The sequence below is a fragment of the Panthera onca genome, chromosome B1 (assembly GCF_046562875.1).
Source record: "Panthera onca isolate mPanOnc1 chromosome B1, mPanOnc1 haplotype 2, whole genome shotgun sequence".
NCBI lineage: Eukaryota > Metazoa > Chordata > Mammalia > Carnivora > Felidae > Panthera > Panthera onca.
Window position 1 is genome coordinate 135,374,089 of NC_138342.1, and position 21,975 is coordinate 135,396,063.

Sequence of the window (21,975 nt, forward strand, 5' to 3'; positions counted from 1 at the left end):
AGGGAAAAATGCACCATGTCACGAGAACATTCAAGCAGTCCCACGGTGAAGCCCATGTATAGAGGAACTGAGGTCTTCAACCATTAGCTGGACCCAACTTGACAGGCATGTGAGTAAAGCAACTTGAATGTAGACCTTCTAGGCCCAACTACATCATCAGATGACTGAAACCTCATCCAACATCTGACAGCAACTTTATGAGACATTCAGTGAGAGTCTACCCGAAGATACTCCTGAATTCGTGACTCACAGAAGCTGTGAGAGATAAGTGTTATGTAAGCTACTACATTTGGGATAATCTGTTATGCAACAATGGATAACTAATACATCCACTGTGATCAAAATACTTCAGCGGTTCCCAATTTTCCCCAAAGAAAGCCAGTCCTCTCGATGACTTCCATCCTGTTCACCACTATTACCTCTCTAACTTCATCTCCTACCACTCTCCCTTCTCTCCACCTTAGTCCCAGCCATAGTGACCTCTTTGCCATTCCTCAAATATGCCTCGGGGCCTGTGCTCACCAGTCCCTCACCCTTCCCCCACCTCATTCATGCCTTTACTCAAATGTCTCTCTCTGAGTGAGGCCTTTCCTGACTACCCTTCTAAAAATGCAGCTTCCCTACGCACACCCACACCCAACTACATTCTGCATTTCCTTCCTCCTTTGTTTTTCTTTTTTCCCCTTCCATATATTACTATTTAATATACTATATATATCACTTATTATCTGGCTCTCCTTACTAAGGTGAAAGCTTACTTGATGCAGAGATTTTTGTCTACTTCCAATCTCTAGAGCAGTGCCTGATTTATTATAATACATACTTCATAAAGATTTATCCAATGAGCATATGAATGGTAAAGATATAAGAAAATTCAATTAATAGTAACATTAAAAATGCTTCAAACACAGACCTTTTGTGACCCATTCCAAGTTTATAAAGCTGCTTCTAAAATGTGCTGGTAGTACCTTTCTTTCCTGAATGATTGTTTTACAAAAATAGCAGTTAAGGGGCGCCTGGGTGGCTCAGTCAGTTAAGCGTCGGACTTCGGCTCAGGTCGTGATCTCGAGGTCCATGAGTTCGAGCCCCGTGACGAGCTCTGTGCTGACAGCTCAGAGCCTGGAGCCTGTTTCGGATTCTGTGTCTCCCTCTCTCTCTCTGACCCTCCCCCGTTCATGCTCTGTCTCTCTCTGTCTCAAAAATAAATAAACGTTAAAAAAAATTCAAAAATAGCAGTTAAATGGCAAACTATCCTAACCAATTGTTTGCCTTTTTCTTTGTGAAACTCAGACCAAAATTGAAATTAAATTATAGTAGTTATATGAGTCCTTAGGATCTGTACCTTTTATTTTGTTTTATCTTGATTTTTTCCTAAGTTCCCTGTTCTTTTTTTCAAGTTTATTTATTTGTTTTGAGAGAGAGAGAGAGAGTGCACACATACAAGTGGAGGAGAGGCAGAGAGAGAAGGAGAGAGAGGATCCCGAGCAGGCTTTGCACTGTCAGCACTGAGCCTGATGGGGGCTGGATCCCATGAACCCAACCATAAGACCATGACCTGAGCCAAAACCAAGAGTCAGAGGCTTAACCCACTGACCCACCCAGGCAAGCCACAAGTTCCCTGTTTTTTATCCTTTATTCTTAACTATTTCATTTTATGTTCTCATTCGACACTGCTTTAAAGACATTATAAAATTAATATAAATAAAAAACAAGCAAATAGTGTTTGTGTTTTCTTAAACTCAGGAGATTAAAACTATCACTGGTTTAGCATACTTACAGAATTGTGAACTTTTTAAGGAACAAAGCTTTAATTTTTGTGAACCTTTCTAAAAAGTCAACATAAGGTAATAGTTTTATTATTCAACACGATAAACTTTATTATAAAATATTTAACATGAAAAATATGCTCTGGATCAAGATAGGAATATCTATCTCAATATAAGTCAACAACATTCAGTACCATAGTGTATTTTACCTAATATTACCTAATAATTTCAAATTATTCTTAGAAACTTTTGTTTCATTCTGTAGTAAAACTCTTCTTGAAAATTATTCGTGTTAAATTGATTCCATCTTTTCCAAAGAACCAGGAAGAGCTCTTTTAAACACTAAAGCATATGATTACAGGGGCGCCTGGGTGACTCAGTTAAGCATCCGACTTCAGCTCGGGTCACCACCTTGCAGATCATGGTTTCAAGTCCCACGTCAGGCTCCGTGCTGACAGCTCAGAGCCTGGAGCCTGCTTTGGATTCTGTGTCTCCCTCTCTCTCTGCCCCTCCCCTGCTCACTCTCTGTCTCTCTCTCTCTCTCTCAAAAATAAATAAACATTAAAAATATTTTTAAAGTACATTATTACATTATCTGATGAATCAGCAGGTTTTTTTCTGCCTTCACACCATTTGTAATTTCTCATTATAGAGATCCTCAAAATGTACCTTATAGGAGCCTCTAGGATCACTTAGCAACTAGGGGAAGCAGAGAAAATAACAGATTTTTTAAAGCTCTTACATCCATACATACCCCAAAGGGTCGTAAAATGATAAACGTGAGTTCTGAGATTACACACGGGAAACAGTGGTTTTGATTCTTTAGGGAAGAATAAAATAGTACTTGACAGAAGTCTCACTTTAGAAGTATTTCTCATATTTAGTGAATGGTTGTAAAAGATAAACAGCGCGTGCGCGTGTGTGTATACACATATATATCACTGTATTTTAAATTTAATGTAGTTGGTATGCTTCACCTGACTGAGGAAAAGAGTGTGGCTGCTATAAAATAATCACAAACTCAAAATAATAATATTTTTGTAGATTTTATTTTTTGGAACAGTTTCAGATTACAGAAAAAATGAGCAGATAAGACAGAGTATCCAAATACGGCCCATCTCTCCCCTCTCACATTTCCCCTATTATGAACGGGTTCATTAGTGTGCATCTTTGCATATTAATGATGCGTTGCCTCATTACAATTGATGAGCCAATATTGATACATTACTATGAACTAAAGCCCAGAGCTTATATTAGGGTTTACTCTTTAGATTGCATAGTTCTGTGGATTCTGACAAATGTCGAATGTCATATACCCACCACGAGAGTGTCATAAAGAATAGTTTTGTTGCCCTTACAATCCCTGTGCTTCACATATTCGTCCATCCCCTCCTCTCCTTGAATTCTTTGAAACACAGGCCTTTTTACTGTCTCCCTGGTCTTGCTTTTCCCAGAATGTCATAGAGTTGGAATCATACGGTATGCAGCTTTTTCCCATTAGCTTTTTTCACTTAGCAGTACACATTTAAAATTCATCCATGTCTTTTTGTAATTTAATAGTTCATTTCTCTTTATTTCTAAATAATATTCCACCGTACGATGTACTATGGTCTGTCTATCCATTCACCTATTAAGAGACATCGTGGGCACTTCTAGTGTTCAGCAGTTATGAATAAAGCTGCCATAAACATTTGTGTAGACCCAAGTTTTAATTCATTTGGATAAATACCTAGAAGCATGATAGCTAGATAATATGGTAAGGCTATGTTTAGTTTTAAAAGAAACTGCTAAACTGTCTTCGAAAGGAACTATATACCATTTCCATTTCTAACCAACAAAGAATGAGGGTTCTGATTGCTCCACAGCCTTACTGTCTGTTTATATTGTCAGATTTTTGGATTTTAGCTATTTTAGTAGGTGTACATGGTTTTAAACTTCAATTTAATTCGCAATTGCGGTTTCAATTTTCAATTGACTAATGATATATTACTTTGAGCATCTTTTCATACGATTATTTGCCATTTTTATATCTTCTTTCGTGAGATCTGTTCAGACCATTAGTCCACTTTTCAGCTTCGTTGTTGACTTTTAAGAGTTTTAAATATTTTTAGATAGAAGTTATTATCAGATATGCGTTTTGCAAGTATGTTCTCCTGTATGAAGGTTGTCTTTTCATTTTTTAATAATGTCTTGGAGAGCATACATTTTTTTTTCCATTTTAATAAGTCCAATTCATCAGTTGTGTATTTCACTGATTGTGCTTTTAGGGTTGTTTATGAAAGCTCATCACCAAACCAGAGTTCACCTAGATTTTGTACTATGTCATCTTCTCCAAGCTTTTAAGTTTTGTGCTTTACATTTCGGTGTATGGTACATATTCAGTTGTGAGAAGTGTAAGGTCTGCCTCTAGCATTGTTTTGCACATGGATGTCCAATTCTTTCAGCACCATTTGTTGAAAAACTGATACTTTCTCCACTGAATTGCCTTTGCTCCTTTGCCAAAGAACAGATGATTATATATGTTTGAATCTGTTTCTGGGCTATCTCTTCTATTCCACTGATCTATGTGTCTATTTTTTCACCAATACCACATGGTCTTCATCGCAGTACTGGATAATAAGCCTTGAAGTTGGGTAGTGTCATTTCTCCAACTTGGTTCTTCTTCAGTATTGTGTTGGTGAGTCTGGGTGTTTTGACTTTCTATATAAACTTTAGAATCAGTCTGTCAACATTCACAAAATAACTTGCTAGGATTTTGATTGGGATTGCATTGAATCAAGCCCAACTTGGGAAGAAGTGACATCTTAACATTACTAAGTCTTCTACTCGTGAAAATGATATCTCTCCATTTATTTAGTCTTTCTGTGATTTCATTCACCAGAATTTTGTAGTTATCCCCATATAGATCTTGTACATATTTTGTTAGATTTATACCAAATTATTTTGGTGAGTGCTAATGTAAATGGAATTGTTTTAAATTATAAATTTTATTGTTCATTGTTGGTATACAGGAAAACAATTGAATTTTCTATATTAATCTTGTATCATGCATCATTTCTATAATTGCTTATTAGTTTCAGTTCTTTTTGGCAATTGTTAGGAATTTTCTATATGTACAAACATATCATTTCTGAACAAAGACAGTTTTATTTCTCCTCCCCAATCTGTTGCCTTTTATTTCTTTTTCTTGTCTTATTATATTAGTTAGGACTTTTAGTATAATGTTAAAAAGCAGTGGTGAGAAGGGTCACCCGTCTCTTGCTCCTGACGTTAGTGGGAAAGTTCTAGTTTCTTGCCATTAAATATGTTTGCTGTGGTTTTCTTGTAGATATATCAAGTTGAGGAAGTTCCCTCTCTATTCCTAGTTTGCCGAGTATTTTTTTATTATGAATGGTATTAGATTTTGTCAAATGCTTTTGCTGTACCTATTGATAGGATCATGTGACTTTTCTTGTTAAGCTATTGATATGATAAATTACAGAAACTGATTTTTGATTGTTCAATCAGTTTTACATAGCTGGGATAAATCCCATTTGATCATGGCATACAATACTTTTTTATACGTTGTTGGCTTATATTTGCTAATATTTTGTTGAAGATTTTTGCATCCATGTTCATGAGAGATATTGGTCGGTTATTTTCTTTTCTTGTAACTTCCTTATCTGGTTTTAGTATTAAGATAATGATGGTCTCAGAATAAGTTAGGAGGTGTTTCTGTTGCTGTTTTCTGGAAGATATTGTAGATAATTGGTATAAGTTCTTCTTTAAATGTTTGATTCACTGGTGCACTTTTCTAGGACTGATGCTTTCTGTTTACAAAGCTACTAATTATTGATACAATTTCTTTAATAGATACAGGCTTATTCAGATTATCTATTTCTCTTTGAGTGAGTTTTGGCAGATTGTGTCTTTCAAGCAATTGGTCTGTTTCATCTAGGTTATCAAATATGTGGGTATAAAGTTGTTCTTAATATTCCTTATCTTTTAGCATCCAGAATATCAGTAGTGATGGCATCTTTTTCATTTCTAGTAATAGTAATTTGTGTCTTCTTTTTCCTTTTTTTAATTAGCCTGGCTAGAGATTTCTTAATTTTATTTCTCTTTTCACATAACCAGCTTTTTGTCTCATAGATTCTCTTTATTGATTTCTGTTTTTCAATTTTATTGATTTACACTCTAGCCTTTTTTTTTTCTTTTCCTTACTTTGGATTTAATTTGTTTTTCTGTTTCTGGTTTCCTACTGTATACACTTAGATTATTAATTTCAAAGCTTTCTTCTTTAATATATGAATTCTATCCCTCTAAGCACTGATTTCACTGCATGTCATACATTTCATACATAATATTTTCACTTTCATTTAGTTTGAAGTATATTTTATTTTGAGAGCTCTTCTTTGATTCATGACTTATTTATATGTGTTTTTTATATTCCAATATTTTGGGATTTTCCAGCTCTCTTTCCATTATTTATTCCTAGTATAACTTCAGTGTGGTCTGAGAGCATACTTTCTGTGATATTTATTCTTTTAAATTCGTTAAGATATATTAAATAGTCCAGAATGTAGTCTCTCTTAGTCCATGCTCTATGTGAGCTTCAGGAGAATGTGTAGTCTATTGTGGTTGGATGAAATATTATATAACTGTCAATTAGATACAGAAGATGATACTGCTATTCAGTTCAACTATATCTTTACTGATTTTTTTTTTTTTTTTTTTTTTTTTTTTTTTTTTTTTTTTTTTGCCTGCTTGGTCTGTCAATTACTATGGAGGGATTTTGAAGACTCCAACTAGAGCAGTGAATTTGTGTCAATTTCTTCTTGCAATTTTAACTGTTTTTGCCTCACATATTCTAATACTCTGCTGTGATGTGCATACATAAGAATGTCATGTCTTCCTGGAGAGTTAATCCCTTTATCATTATGTCATGCCTCTTTTTGTCCCTGATAATTTCCTTGTTCTGAAGTCTTCTTTATCTGAAATTAAAATACCTATTCCAGCTTCATTTTGATTAGTGTTAGCATGGTATAGCTTTCTCCACCCCATATAATCTGTGTCTTTATAATTAAAATGGGTTTCCAGTAAACATCATGTAGTTGGGTTCTGTTTTTATTTGCTCTATCTTTTAATTGTTGTATTCAGACTATTCACATTTAAGGTGGAATAATACCTACCCTACACTATTTTCTATTTGTTGACCTGTTCTTTGTTTCCTTTGTCTTCTCCCCCTCCCCCCTTTTTTTTCTACTTTCTCTGGTTTCATTTAAGCATTTTATATGATTCCACTTTCTCTTCTCTCTTGGCATATCAACTATACTTCTTTTTACCAGTTTTTTAGGAATTGCCTTAGATCTTGCAGTATACATTTACTACCTATCTAAATTCACTTTCAAATAACACCTTACCTCTTCACAGATAGTGGAAGTACTTTATGATAGACTATTCCTAATTCTTCCCTCCTGTCACTTCTGAAATCGCTGTCATTCGTTTCACTTGTGCTATAATCTATATGACCATATAAGCTATAACTATAATCTGTAACCACCTAACACACTGTTGCTCTTATTGTTTTGTAGTTATCTATTAGATCAATTAAGAATGAAAAATAAAAGGTCTTATTTTGTCTTCATTTCTTTCCTAATGTCCTTCCTTTCTTTATCTGAATCCAAGTTTCTGAACTATATTCTTTTCCTTCTCTTTTTTCTTTGCCTGATTTTTTTTTTTTTTTTTTTTGCAATTTGAATGTGACATGCCTACATGCAGATATTTTCTGTTTTTATCCTAGTTGGTGTTTGAGTTTCTTGGATCTGTGACTTGGTATCATATATCATTAATTTTGGAAAATTCTCAGCCAATATTACTTCAAATACTTCTATTCCTTTCTCTTTTTACTATGGGTACTCTCATTACCCATATTTGACACATTTTTGTAATTTTCCCGTAGTTTTTGGATATTCTGTTATGTTTTATTTTAATGCTATGTTCTCTTTACATTTAAGTTTACAAACTTTCTGCTGATATATCTTTAAGCTCATTGACGTTCTCAGCTGTAAAAAAGCATTCTTTGGTTCAGTTGCAGTGTGTCTGTTTTCTAGCATTTTCTTTTGATTCGTAGTTTTCATCTCTCATATTACACATCTTTTCTTGTATATTAACTTTTTCCAGTAGAGCTCTTAGTATACTAATAATAGGTATTTTAAATCTGAAGTCTGAAAATTCCAAAATGTCTACTGTATCTGAGTCTCGTTCTCAGGTTTGATTTATCTCTTTAGTCTGTGTTTTTTTCTTGCCTTTTACTATTTCTTGTAATTTTTTTATAAGCTAGATATGATGTATCAAATAATAGACACTGTTCTAAACAGGCCTTTAGTGTGAGGTTTTCTTTTTACATAACCAGGTGTTAGGCTGTGTTTAATATTTGCTACAGCTGTAGTTGTCATGGGTTTCAATTTCCCCTAATGTCCTTCCTCTGTCTCTTCTTTTGCCTTCATGTTTTCTTAGAAACTCCCGTTTTTTTTTCTTTTTTTTTTAATGTTTATTATTTTTAAGAGAGAGAGAGACAGAGTGTGAGTGGGGGAGGGGCAGAAAGAGAGGGAGACACAGAATCCAAAGCAGGTTCCAGGCTCTGAGCTGTCAGCGCAGAGCCCAACGCAGGGCTCGAACTCAGGAACCACGAGATCATGACCTGAGCAGAAGTCCAATGCTTAACCGAGCCACCCAGGCGCCCCAGAAACTCCTTCTTAAACAGTGTCTGTGTCTTCCAGCTCTCTCACTTGTAATCCACTGTTACTGAACCGGAACAATTTTAACATGGTGATAAGATATTGGGGAGTGGAAGCACTCTAATCTTATGTACTCCTTAATTTTAGTGAGCAGGAATCCCTGGACCCTTTTTTCTTTCTCCCCCAATGAGACACAGGAAGACTAAAAAGGGCTTAAATCGCCCAATTGCTCCTCTTCCAAGTCAGGTAAAGTTCTGATAAAGAAGCTTACCTAGAAGGCTAGTTTTTATTTCAGAGAGCAGAGGCTCTGGGCGTGTTTCATAACGCCCTTGCCTTCTTGATCCCTTGCCAGAATCAAGAGGGAATTTTTCTCTGATCCTCATGGAGAGAACCTGGCAGGACTCCTGAAGGTAAACTCATTACAGTGTGCGTGCTCCCCTGACCCTGGGTCCTCACCACTACTGTTGAAGAGCCCTTACCCATTACTGGCTCTAGTGGCTCATAAGGTGCAATTCTCTGCATTCACCTACCTCTACCGTTTTTTCAGGGAGGTGATTTACCTTGTGATCTCAATGATCTGGTAGATCTAAGAAGAGTTCTTGATTTTCAGTGTGCTTAGCCTTCTTCTTGTCCTGATGACAGAAGTGATAATGCCCAAGATCTTTAAATGCCATGGCAGAAACCGGAAGTCCTAATAGTATTTTTTATGCATTTTATCTTTGACCGCATGAAAGGATGAGGTACACAGATCTCGTTGTGTCAGTAATAATATATAAAAGGAAACAGGTTTAGAGAGAGTAAGTGACTTTTCCAGAGGTAAATGGCTAGTAGATGAAGCTAACCTGGACTTCCTAGTGCTCCTCAACACAGACCTTTATGTTTAGACATTAGTGCATAGGAAACAACCTCAAAGGAAAATTTGAGTTTAGAGGATCATCCATGTTTGGGTTGGATCTGTGGCATGATGTGAAAAGCATTGGCCCTGGGAACATCCTCTAACAAATGTCCTCAGGCCTGACTCAGCCCCCAACTCACTTTAAGATTTTAGGGAATTCGGGGGTGCCTGGGTGGCTCAGTTGGTTGGGCAGCCGACTACAGCTCAGGTCATGATCTCGGGGTCTGTGAGTTCAAGCCCCGCATAGGGCTCTGTCCTGAGAGCTCAGAGCCTGGAGCCTGCTTCTGATTCTGTCTCTCTCTCTCTCTCTGCCCCGTCCCTGCTTGCTCTCTGTCTCTCTCAAAAATAATAAACAATGAAAAAAATTTAAAAAAAGATTTTAGGGAATTCACAACAATGTGAGTCTCAGTTTCTCAATGCAAATCCGAAGCAAGGATAAAGCACATGATCATTGAGGTCTCTTGCAATCATGAAGTGAAACAATTCTAGGTTGGCTTTCGGCCCTATATTTTGTGGGGGAGAGCGTTTGTGAGGAAAGGGGAACTCATTTCCTCAAAAATTTTCTGAACCGCTAAATTAATCCTTTCCCTTGGGTAAGAAGCCTTAGCTTTCTTAATTCTTTCAGTGACATGATGCTTTTCCTTCCCATGTGCTTCTTACACTATCACTTACAAAAGTGAATAATGTTAAAGCAGAATTTCCTTCCAGGATAAGGCCTCCTTGGGCAGGCCTTATGCTTTCTCCCACTTGTAACTCTGCAATCATTACCAACCACTGAATTGTCTCAGTTAAATGTCACTTCCTCAGAGAGGACTTCCTTGATCTCTTCGACTGGGACAGAACCCAGCACTTCCCCTTTCCCTTTTCTGAACTTATTTGTTCATATCTATGTCACTTGCTATTCTGGAATCTACATGAAGGAAAGAGTCTCCCTAGGCCACTGCTGCACTCCCAGGGCTCTTGAGTCTAGAACAGTGCTGTCCGACAGAACTTTCTGCAATGATAGAAATGTTCTATAATCTGCACATGTGGCTACTGAACACTTAAGAAGTGTCCAAGTGAACTACTGAATTTTTAATTTAAATTAGAATAGCCATATGCAATTAATGGCTACATATCAGATGGTGGAGGACTAGAGAAGTCTTTCTCAAAATCTAAATCGAGATGTCAGGAATCTGTATTTTAACTCATTCTCCAGGTAATTGTTACCAGCAATAAAAATTAGACAACTATTGATCTAGAATATGATTCTCGAGGCTGGCTTCACAACAGGATCACCTGGAGGAGAAAATCATCCTTAATCCACATCCCCAGAGATTCTATTTCAGCTGGTCAGCCATGGGGTCCAGGTATTAGTATTTTAAAAACTAAATAAAACAGAAAACCCCCTCAGTGATTTTAACACACAATCAAGTTTAAGAGATACAGAACATACATTCTCACAAGGTACTCAGTACCTGTTAGATAAATATACAGATAAATGGTCTGGGTGCATTTACAAAGGATTACTGATTATACTGATTACAAGTGATATCTTGTGATGTCACGAGATGTTAGTGACCTTAGTGGTTGAGATGAATTTCTTGATAGTGAAAGCAAATTCAGTTTTCACATAGCCTTTTACGATTGTGTGAAATTCCTTGGCCTTTTGTTTTATCCATGAACAGTACAAGATACTACCAAGCCCCGTGACATTTAAAGGGTGACACACAAAGAGCTCCCTGAGCAATCACCTCCTAAAATACACAAAAGTCTTTCTAGTTTGCTGGTTGATTGACAGATGGTCTGAGGACGCCTTCTCGCAGCCACGTGAGTCACAAGACCTTGCACTCCGGTGTTGGAGGAAGGTGTTTCCTAACCTGCTGCCCTCGGCTGCCTCCGGGTCTCTTTTATTAGAGCGCTTCCTCCTCCACTCGTCGGTCTGTCTGTAATTGTCCCCACAGGAAGTAGTGGCTGGCCGGGCAGTCAGGTCGAGCCGAGGCAACAGACTTCTGAGTCATAGGTGCTAGAACCCTCCCTTCTCCCGCCCAGCCACAGGTAACTGTCCCAGCAGGAAGTAAAGGCTGGCCGCGCTGGCAGCAGAGAGAGCAGGCGGGCGCAGCCGCGCGGTGGAGGCTTCAGCGGGGGCTGTGCTGGAGGGAGTTTCAGCGCCAGCCCTGAGCGCAGTGAGTACACGCAATCAAAGGAAACCCAGTAGCTTTGCAGTGGAGTGTCTCGTGGTTTTTCAGAATGCGCTGATGATTCAAAAGAAAAGATCAGATCTCTGAATATGTCCTTTCCGGCGCTGCGAATGTTAGCCATGATGCCGGCGGAGCTTGCCAGGGGAGTTGAGGAAATTAACATGAAACTAAAACTGAACTCTTGGTTGAAGAATTATTGATCAGAACGTGCCAAATACTAACAATAGAAGTTTAAGTTGACAAGCGAAATGAACAGAAAAAAAAGTATTCACTAATAAATGAAACAAAGGTACTAAAAATACAAATGAATGAATGTAGTTTAATAAAATATCAGAGGACACCTGAAAAATAAACATTTAAAAACTACTTTTGTTTAAAAGTGGCTTGAGACTTGTTAACTCAACATGTCCGCATTAAAAAGAATTGGGAATAATGTGCTAAACGTGATGTGGTTTTACCTTTTCACATAAATTTCATTGATTTAGATAAAGATAGTGCATATTGCCAATCCTCTTTGAAATTAGATCACTTGCTTTCTGAAACATACCAGAGCTGTATGCAATAAATTTCATTTATCAGCAGGTAATAACTTTAAGTAAATTAACATTGATAATGTTCGTTCAGCACTCAAAATGCAGTTCATGCACTCTGATTAGCTCCTCAAATTATTTCAACTGGAGTGAAACCTAAGAGGTTTAGGGCTGTCTATAGGCTTTCATAAAGGCATCTTTTCACTGAAATAATTTTCCACTTTTGAAAGTTAGGCATTTTCTTATCAGTGTGCTTGTAAAGGTTTTGTTTTGTTTTTGTTTCAATTTAAATGGGGGTAAAAAAACTAATTTCTTGGATAACACCAAACCATGTGTCTTCTCAGCCCCCTGATATCCAGTTCCTCTGACCTATTACTGTGCTGACATCTTAGCAGCAATCCACCTGCTTGACTCTTGAACAATAGCCCGTGTAAGCCATTGCAGGGCCAAAACTTTCTTTGCGCTTCACAGTAAGACTATTATTTTTATTGAAGTAGTGTTACTATGTCCGTGTTTCTGTATGTCTCAACATCTCTTCCTCAACTACATCCCCATGGGAGAGATTGTCTTACCAGCATTTGTTTGGGTTTGTTTTAAGAAAGCACATACAATTTCAAATAGATGTTTTTCTTACTAAGATTCATTGAGCAGTTTTGAAGCTATCCCTGTTTTCAGTGAAATTATCCATAATGATGCCAAAGAATATATATATATTGTTGGTAGGGTTTTTTTTTAATATTCTCTGCAAGAACACATAAGGAACAATAGATGGAAAAATGAAACACCTTTAAAGTAAATATTATCACTATAAAATAAAATATCAAGGAAGGTCGATTTCAGATATACTTTATTCCATACATATCCACAAGAAGTCATCACAGCATTAAGTTTGGAGGAAAAGAAAGGCTGGATTATCTTAAATTCTATTCCAAAGGGCTTAAAGAGGTGAGGTGAACCAAAATGTCAAGGTGCAAAATGTGATTTCAAAATGGTATTGTGGAAAGACTGATTACCTCCTGTGATAAAATGACTTTTTTGTGTTATTTTTTTCTCACATAACCTCGACAACTAAAAGGGTGAATTACGTTCAATAGCCTTTTCCAAATGTTATGAAAAATATCTGATTCTTGGGTATTTGTGGCTTTGGTCCTTTTCATCATAGGGAACCAGAACTTTTTTTTTTTTTTTTTTTTAACGTTTATTTATTTTTGAGACAGAGAGAGACAGAGCGTGAACGGGGGAGGGGCAGAGAGAGAGGGAGACACAGAATCGGAAGCAGGCTCCAGGCTCTGAGCCATCAGCCCAGAGCCCGACGCGGGGCTCGAACTCACGGACCATGAGATCATGACCTGAGCCGAAGTCGGACGCTTAACCGACTGAGCCACCCAGGTGCCCCAAGGGAACCAGAACTTTTTAATAAGCTTAGCAGTGCAGTCCAATAGAACTTTCTGCAATGGTGGAAATGTTCTATAATCTGCCTTGCCCAGAATGGTAACTACTGGCTATCTGTGGCTATCAAGCACTTGATATTTAGTTAGCTTGGCTAAGGAACTGAATGTTCTTTGCTTCCTTTTAATGAAAATTTAGCTATCTATATGTGGCTAGTGGCCACCAGTTTTCACAGGTAGCCGAATAGCTGCCTCACATAGTTCTGCTGACCAGGTGAAGCTATTTTGCATCATACCACTGTTGATCTTATACTGTAGGAGATTCCTGAAGGGATTCTTCAAGGATGGAAATCTTGAAGAGACTTAAGAAATTCTTGAAGAGATCTTTAAAGGATTCTTCTATCTGTTCATTTTTTTTAAGTCAGAAAGATACAAAGTTTCATGAATCACTTAAACAAATACAGACAATGAGGGCACTACTGATAAGTGTCTTTGCCTCTAGGTGATCCTGAGTGTGTAGCAGCAATAGAACCTAAATGTGTCCTCAGGCTCCGATTTGCTTTTGAGGCACTGAGAGTTCTGAAAGTCTTCACATGTGCTCTTTCATTTGATTGTCACACAACTAACTGAAGTAAACTGAGCCCTGGCCCACAAATCTTTTCATTTTACTAGTCAGCCTACACAAGAGAAATTTTTTTATAATATAATAAGAGTAGTCTCCAGATTTTGGAAGAAATAAGGTTTTCGAGCTCTGAAAACAAAGTTTTTCTTTTGGGTTTTTTTTTTTTATTTTCTTTTTAACATTTATTTATTTTTGAGACAGAGAGAGACAGAGCATGAACGGGGGAGGGTCAGAGAGAGGGAGACACAGAATCGGAAACAGGCTCCAGGCTCTGAGCTATTAGCACAGAGCCCGACGCGGGGCTCGAGCTCGCGGACCGCGAGATCATGACCTGAGCCGAAGTCGGCCGCTCAACCGACTGAGCCACCCAGGCGCCCCTCGGTTTTGTTTTTGAGAGAAAGAGAGAGAGAGAACGTAAACAGGGAAGGGGCAGAGGGAGAGAGAGAGAATCTTAAGCAGGCTCCATGCCCATCTCAGAGGCCGACTTAGGGCTCGATCTCACAACCGTGAGATCATCACTGATCTGAAATCAGGATTCAGACGCTTAACCTACTGAGAGCCGCTCAGGCGCCCCCAAAGTTTTTTTTTTTTAATTGTAGATTAGTGATCAAAAAGTATCTGTTGGTAAAATAAACAAAACAACAGATGAATGAACATGGAGTGTAAACAGAATACATAATTTCATAACGTCCTAACTTTTTATTTGGAGGAAGGAATCTTAGCATGCTTTGGAAAAGCTCAATAAATATCACATATAAGTCACAATTTGCTCACAGATTCACAACTTCTTAGTTGTCTTATTTTTATTTTATTTCAGAAGCTCTTGAAAAGTACATCAAGTCTAAAGTGAACCGGCTCACTCTTGGGTAGTACTGGAACCATGAGCAATAATGGAACAGACTTAACCACTGGTTTCATCTCCTCTTCTGTGGCTGTCCTTTTGTTTGGCTCAAACTTTGTACCACTTAAAAAATATGATACTGGTGATGGTAATTATTTTTCCTTAATACGCTAACTTTATATTCTTTTCAAACGTGAAGTTCCCTTTTTCAGTCTTTTGTTTTAATGATGGCTACCAATTTTCTTGTACCTGGTGCCAAATGAATAGAGCTTAAGATACATCATTTGATAATGCTCATGCCGGTTGATCTGAGATTTAGTCAGTATAGGATAATCTTAAGATTGTGTGTCACGGTAAAGCTAGGAGAGAGACCATCAGGAAGGCTTTTTAGCCATATCTCTTATGTTTACAAAAAAAGGAAGTTAGTGCTACTAACATACACTTGTTTCGAAAACACGAATTTCAAACAAGCTTCGTATGATAGAGAACAGTTTGAGCACGAAATGAATTTTGTGCTTAGGTATGATTTCGACTCTGCTACAACACTAGGTGAACACAGAAAACTGCACCCAGAGAAATAAAGATGCACGGTAAGGCGCAAGACACACTTGCCCACGCACTCCTCAACATCCCTCAGCTCCATCGGCACCACACCCATTCACGTCTGGTGTTAGGACCCCCCCATCCACCAACTTCACAAAAGCTCACAAGCTGCCACACTTGCAATGCCCACTTCTATAAGCAAACCTCAAGTCTTTTTCAAGTTAAAGTGCCACGTTTATTGTAATACTTGTGAATTTCTTCACCACTTAGCCAGTGTAAAACTGTACTACCATTTTTATTAGGTTCTTGTCTTTGCTTTTCATATCCGTTGATGAAACTTGAGTTTTGTACCCTTTTCCCCATAAAAACTCTGTAGTGTTTATTATATGACCTTGCATAGTTCAGTGTTTCTAGACATGGCACACTACAGTCGACTTGACAGTAATGTGAACTTCAGGGAAGGAGAAGCAAGAGGGTTTTTTTTTTCCTTTTTTAAAAATCTACTTGCCTTTATTATTTGTTTAATATTTGGTTACTTATTTTTGAGAATGAGAGAGCACAAGTGGGGGAGGGGCAGAGAGCGAGAGGGAGACAGAATCCGAAGCAGGCTCTAGGCTCCAAGCTGTCAGCACAGAGCCCTCCGTGGGGCTCAAACCTACCATCCGAACCATGAGGTCATGACCTGAGCCAAAGTCGGTGGCTTAACTGACAGAGCCACCCAGATGTCCCATATTTGCCAGATGCCCCATATTGTAGCCAGGAGAAAGAACTGGAGATGTTACACTGAACGCCTGGTGGGAAGCAGTTGTGTTATCCCCTCAGTTCCTTAGACCTTGTTACTTAATTAAACAATAGAATTACAAATCTTTTTTCTTCCAGAGCCTTTCTTCTCTTTTTCTTTGGAGTTAGGATGGAAATGGAAACTACTAAAAGAAGAACAAAATATATTTGAAGGGGTAGAGGAACTGGCTTTTAGGTGTCTCTCAACAACTGTGTGATCCTGGGCAAGTCTCATCAGTTCTTTTGTTCTCAGTTTCTCATTTGTGAAATGAAGAACTTGTCAAATGAAGTTCCCTCTCATCTCTGCAATCTTCCTTTTTTGTCTTAGAGGTTAACAGCCATTTTTTTTTTCTTTCCCCCAACATGAAATTGAATGGAAATAGGCAAAAATCTTCCCCAGTTAGAGTCAGAGGAGCTACACTGAGTTATAACTGCCCTAGTCTTTCTTCCAGTGTAGACTTTTTCTTTAACCTTTTAATCCCTAAACGCTTGATGGTACAGAGGCGTCAGGTAGAGATATGCCTCATATCTCCATGTCATCTTCGGATAACTGGCAGCAAATGGCAACCCAGAGCCCAGAAAGAGAATTCCCTGACCCAGAACGCTTATTCTCAGGTTTGTAATGTCTGGCTTATCACAGGCATTCAACGCTAACTGTAAGAGGTCTATGTGTGGCCATACATGGCTTTATTTTTATCCCAAGGGTGGCACAAATGATCCCTGAAGGTTTAAATTACTGTTATGCTATTCTGTAATTCTTAATGCTGTGTTTTGGTGAGAGGTGGCAATAAGTGCAGCATCTGAATAAACGTATATAGACTTGGTCTTGCCGATACTCTTTGGTAGAAAATTCTTGATGTATCTAACAGGTCAAACAAACAAACAAAAGAATCTTGGGCAGGAATGCACTGTATTTGGTAAGCTTCGGAGTCAACAGCCTAGGTTTAAGTTCAAGGTCTACAAACCATTAGCTGTTTAGCCAAGTTGCTTCATCTCACATTCATCTTCTCCATCTTCAAACTAGGGTTAATTATGATGCTTAGCAGTTGTAAAAGTTCAATGTGCGAAGTACCCACGTACAGGCATTCGATAAGTTGCAGCTATTCCTATAATAATATCTCTTTGATATTTCCAACCATTAAATTTATTCGAATCAGTTTGAACAACAGAAACCAATTTCTCTTATTTCCAGGAATGTTTCTCCAGTGGGTACTTTGTGCTGCCATATGGATGATTGCCCTGGCGGTCAATCTGATACTACATTGCCCTAAATTTTGGCCTTTTGCAATGGTTGGGGGCTGCATTTGGGCAACAGGTAATGTATGATATAATTTATTCTTTAATCATTTAATACCGATCAAAATGACTCTGATTCATAGTAAAAGAAAATAGCATCAACAGCAATTCTGAGCAATCCTTAGTCATAGATACTAGAAATTAATTTTGTTTCTTTCATTCAGATGCTGCATAAATGTTTTGGGTGCATTTCTTTTTTCCTCTTAATGATTTCTTTCTTAGTTCTTGGTAGACAATTATAGCAAACATATTTCAGTTGTTCCCTATCTATTCAAGCATAACTCATATATTAGTTTAAGTGCTCCAGCCTTTTTTTCTCTATGTTTATCAGAAAATATTTTTTTTTTTTTTAATTTTTTTTTTTTTTATTTTTGGGACAGAGAGAGACAGAGCATGAACGGGGGAGGGGCAGAGAGAGAGGGAGACACAGAATCGGAAAGAGGCTCCAGGCTCCGAGCTGTCAGCCCAGAGCCTGACGCGGGGCTCGAACTCACGGACCGTGAGATCGTGACCTGGCTGAAGTCGGACGCTTAACCGACTGCGCCACCCAGGCGCCCCGAAAATATTTTTTAATAGTAGCCTCTACTAATATATATTTTTAAGATTTGTCCTTAAATGTAGGCAAACAGGCACACATTATCATTTCAAAAGTACTGGCAAAAAAATAAAAGCAAAAATATTCCTTCTGTTGCTTTATCAATTCCTGAAACTATATAAGAATGTGTACCTTTGCTTGGACAGTCAGGATGGTTTTCTTCCATTAATATAAATACATCCCAGGAGATTTCTATTCCATCTGGCAAAACGAATTCAAAGTATCAAGGCTCTTCAGGGGTTAATTTGATTAAAAGCAAATAAATTCTAAAATGTTAACAATGTATTGGGTACCCACTTATTTTGAGTCTCTTCAGAATTAAATGATTTAGTGAAGTTCATGAGTTGGAGGACAAAAGAGTTCACTTTTAAATTTCCATTCACATGATCATGTTTATTATGTTTAATAGGGAGAGGGCAAGAGAGAAAGCATCCATCTATCCTCCAGATCTTTATCACAACTATAGTATTTATAATCACCCAGCAGTTTCCTTTGGGATTCAGTGGAGAGGGCTATAATTTGAGAAATGTTGCAGATGTGGATGAAATAGGTCATAGTAACTGAATGGATATGGGGAGTTGAGGAAAGGGAGCAACGAGTGATGATGTAGGGATTTTATTATGGGTGATGAGGAGGGTGGTGGTACCATTGACATGAGTGCTGAAAATACAGAGAGGTATGTGTCCAAAAAGAAAAAGGACAGTTCAGCTTAGGACCTTTTGAGTCTGATGTTCCTGACATTCCCACAGTGGAGGACTTCTGGTTGGAGGCCTCTCATAGTGGTGGGAGCATAGCACTAAAACTCTGGAGCAAGTCCAGGCTAGAACAGTACCACTGGGACTATGTGTCTCTAACTGACAGCTGAAATCCTGAAATTAGGTCAAGTACCCAAAGAAGAATATAGCAAGAAGAAGAGTGTGTTCAGGGGAAAATACTTAAGGGGCATCTAAATCCAGAAAATATGCCGAGAGAGAGCAAACAGTGAAAGAGCTAAAGAGAGAGAGGAGGGAATCAGGAAATGAAGGCATCTTGGAAGCTATGAGAGGAAACCTTTTAAAAGGCGATTGCAGGACTGAAGCCAGACTGCTGAAAGGTTAAGAATTGTAAAAAAAAAAAAAAAAAAAATCATGCATTTGGCCTTGAGTGACCTTCCAGAGCACAAAGCAATGAATGCAGGATTCCAAAAGACAAGTCAGTGAGCATGGAAGAGCAAAGTCTGGGGCCATATTGGGCCAGAAACTTCTACCAGTGGTGGCCCTGGTTCAAGTCTAAGACTAATGTTACTGTTGACACTAATTTTATCATTGATAGCTTCTGCAAAAAGTTACAGAATAGAGACCTATGTTAAGGATAAAAAGCATTGATGCTACTAGGCAAAGAGCTAATTTAATATTTTTCTTTGTAAGATTTTGTCTTATGTTTATTTCTTTTAGCAATCATAACCATGAGTTCAATGCCAAAAATGTAGTTATTTTATTTAAAAAGTAAGGAATTGTACTTTACTAAATTTGTCAAAATCTCATAAGCTTCAGTTGAAGTTAAAAACTACTTCAATTTGTAAATGTATTTTTTTTCTATTAGAAATAACATATTTTTTTCTGTATGTTACATCTACAGGGAATATTGCTGTTGTCCCAATTATCAAAACCATTGGTTTAGGCCTTGGAATATTAATCTGGGGATCTTTTAATGCCTTAACTGGCTGGGCAAGCTCAAGGTAACAGAAAACAATTTCTGTAAGATTCTCTACACTCATGTAAGACAAGTCGTAGGGATTGGGCTAGCTGAGAGGAATAATGGTTCTTAACCTCACAGAGATTATAGCTGGTAAGCCATACACATAAAATATGCTACTTATAATTATTCTTTGCTCTAAGTTCTAATATCTGGTCTAGATATTGGTTAAGATATAGTAAAGAATTATCTCCTTAGAACAAAAAAAGGAAGAGAGGAAGGGAACTGGTGTTTATTTTCCCTTTTTGTTGTGTGACAATTTGCTGGACACGTTATATGCATCATTCTCCTCTCATTTTTACAAAGATGAGGTAAGCACTACCTTATTAGAGAGCTACCAAAGAGGTTGACTAACCTGCTGAATATCACAGAATGAATAAGATATGCTTCAAATCCAGACCTTCTAGTCTTAAAGCACATCTTCTTTCTAGAGCCTGGGTCAGGGTCACCAAACCAGCCATTTTTATAAATAAAGTTTTCTTGTAACACAAACAAACCCATCCATTTACGTTTTGTCTATGACTGCTTTTACACTATAGTGGTAGAGTTGAGTAGACGGTCTGGCTCCCAAGAGACAATCTGGCTCCCAAAGCCTAAAGTGTTTACTCTCTGGCCCTTTAGCAAAAAGTATGCCAACCTCAGCTCCAGAGGGGTCCAACAGGGTCACCAGAAGCCATATGTGTCCATTTATATTCAAAGTTAAATTAATTAAAATTTGATAAAATTAAACATTCAGTTTCACAGCCACACTACCCATATACCAAGAGCTCAATAGCCATATATGGCTAGAAATTACCCTGGTATATACAGTGCAACAGAAGTGACCCATCATCATAGAAAGTTCTATTTATGTTGCCCTTGTTAAGCATTAAAATGAACACTTAAGTGGAGTTTGGGAAGACAAGTAGAAGGGAAGATGTCAGGGTGCCTGGGTGACTCAGTCGGTTAAGCATCCGACTCTTGGTTTCAGCTCAGGTTATAATCTCACGGTTTGTGAGTTCGAGCCCCACATCGGGCTGTGTGCTGACAGTGCAGAGCCTGCTTGGAATTCTCTCTCTCTCTCTCTCTCTCTCTCTCCAAAAATAAATAAATAAACTTAAAAAAAAAGAAGAAGAAGCAGGGAGGATGTCATCCTTACCTTACTTTTTGTTCTCCTCTTCCCTCTCAAAGCATTATAACAACCTCAGTAATAACAAAACAAACTGACCTCCAACCTTACAAGTGCTATTTTCTTTTGCTTTTTGTTATTGCCTCTTTCACTTTTGCCCTGAATGGTTCACAGTGATTGTTGGTAATCATCGCTATAAAGTCAAGCCATGAAAAAACAAAACAAAACAAAACAATTAAGGTGATGCCAAAAAGGAGTGATCTTTAACCAAGCAGTTATTTAAAAGTCTGTTTCATAAAAACTGAGAACAAATTGAGGGTTGATGGGGGGTAGGAGGGAGGGGAGGGTGGGTGATGGGTATTGAGGAGGGCACTTTTTGGGATGAGCACTGGGTGTTGTATGGAAAACAATCTGACAATAAATTTCGTATATTGAAAAAAAAAAGGCTGTTTCAATAAACCCTATACAAAATTGCAGCCAATGAATTGGCATTCAATTACTCAATCATTTATTTTGTCTTCCTTCTTCCTTAGTCTTAATAAGAAAAGAACATCCAATTTTACATATACTAACTCATTGAATCTTCATATGAAGGACGGTATATGTATAATAATTATACCGACCATATGGGTACCCCATTTTAACATGGGGAATTGAGCACAGTAAACATAGTTAACTTATTCAAGTCACAGTTAGTAAGAGAGGGATTTAGGATTTGAATCCAGGAATCTGACCCTGAGTCCATGCTCTTAAACACTATGATGAACACATTTTCAAAAAAATGTGATGTAACTTTCTCAATTCTAGGTTTGGCTGGTTTGGAATGGATGCAGAAGAAGTGTCAAAACCAGTGCTAAATTACATTGGAGCTGGATTATCGGTAGTAAGGTACACAGTCATTTCTAACTTAACCGTTCTTCCAGACATCTAGAATATCTTTCAGAGATCTCAGTGTGTTTACATTTTTTTAAGCCTGCA

General features: G+C 37.8%; 1 protein-coding gene across 9 annotated transcripts in view; it reads left to right on the forward strand.

Moving 5' to 3' along the window:
* The first annotated feature begins 10 nt into the window (after window positions 1-10).
* TMEM144 (transmembrane protein 144) overlaps window positions 11-21,975 on the forward strand; it is a 64,063-nt gene continuing 42,098 nt past the window's right edge. For 3 of the 9 annotated variants that reach the window (XR_013555112.2, XR_013555113.2, XM_078445652.2), the window contains exons 1-6: window positions 17-109; window positions 11,412-11,545; window positions 14,918-15,089; window positions 17,457-17,579; window positions 19,773-19,872; window positions 21,805-21,885. Coding sequence is in view for 7 of the 9 variants with exons in the window: in XM_078445652.2 (XP_078301778.1) it covers window positions 14,981-15,089; window positions 17,457-17,579; window positions 19,773-19,872; window positions 21,805-21,885 (413 nt within the window). In the remaining 2 variants the exon portion in view is untranslated. The other 6 variants (XM_078445653.2, XM_078445654.1, XM_078445655.2 and 3 more) reach the window with 6 other exon arrangements.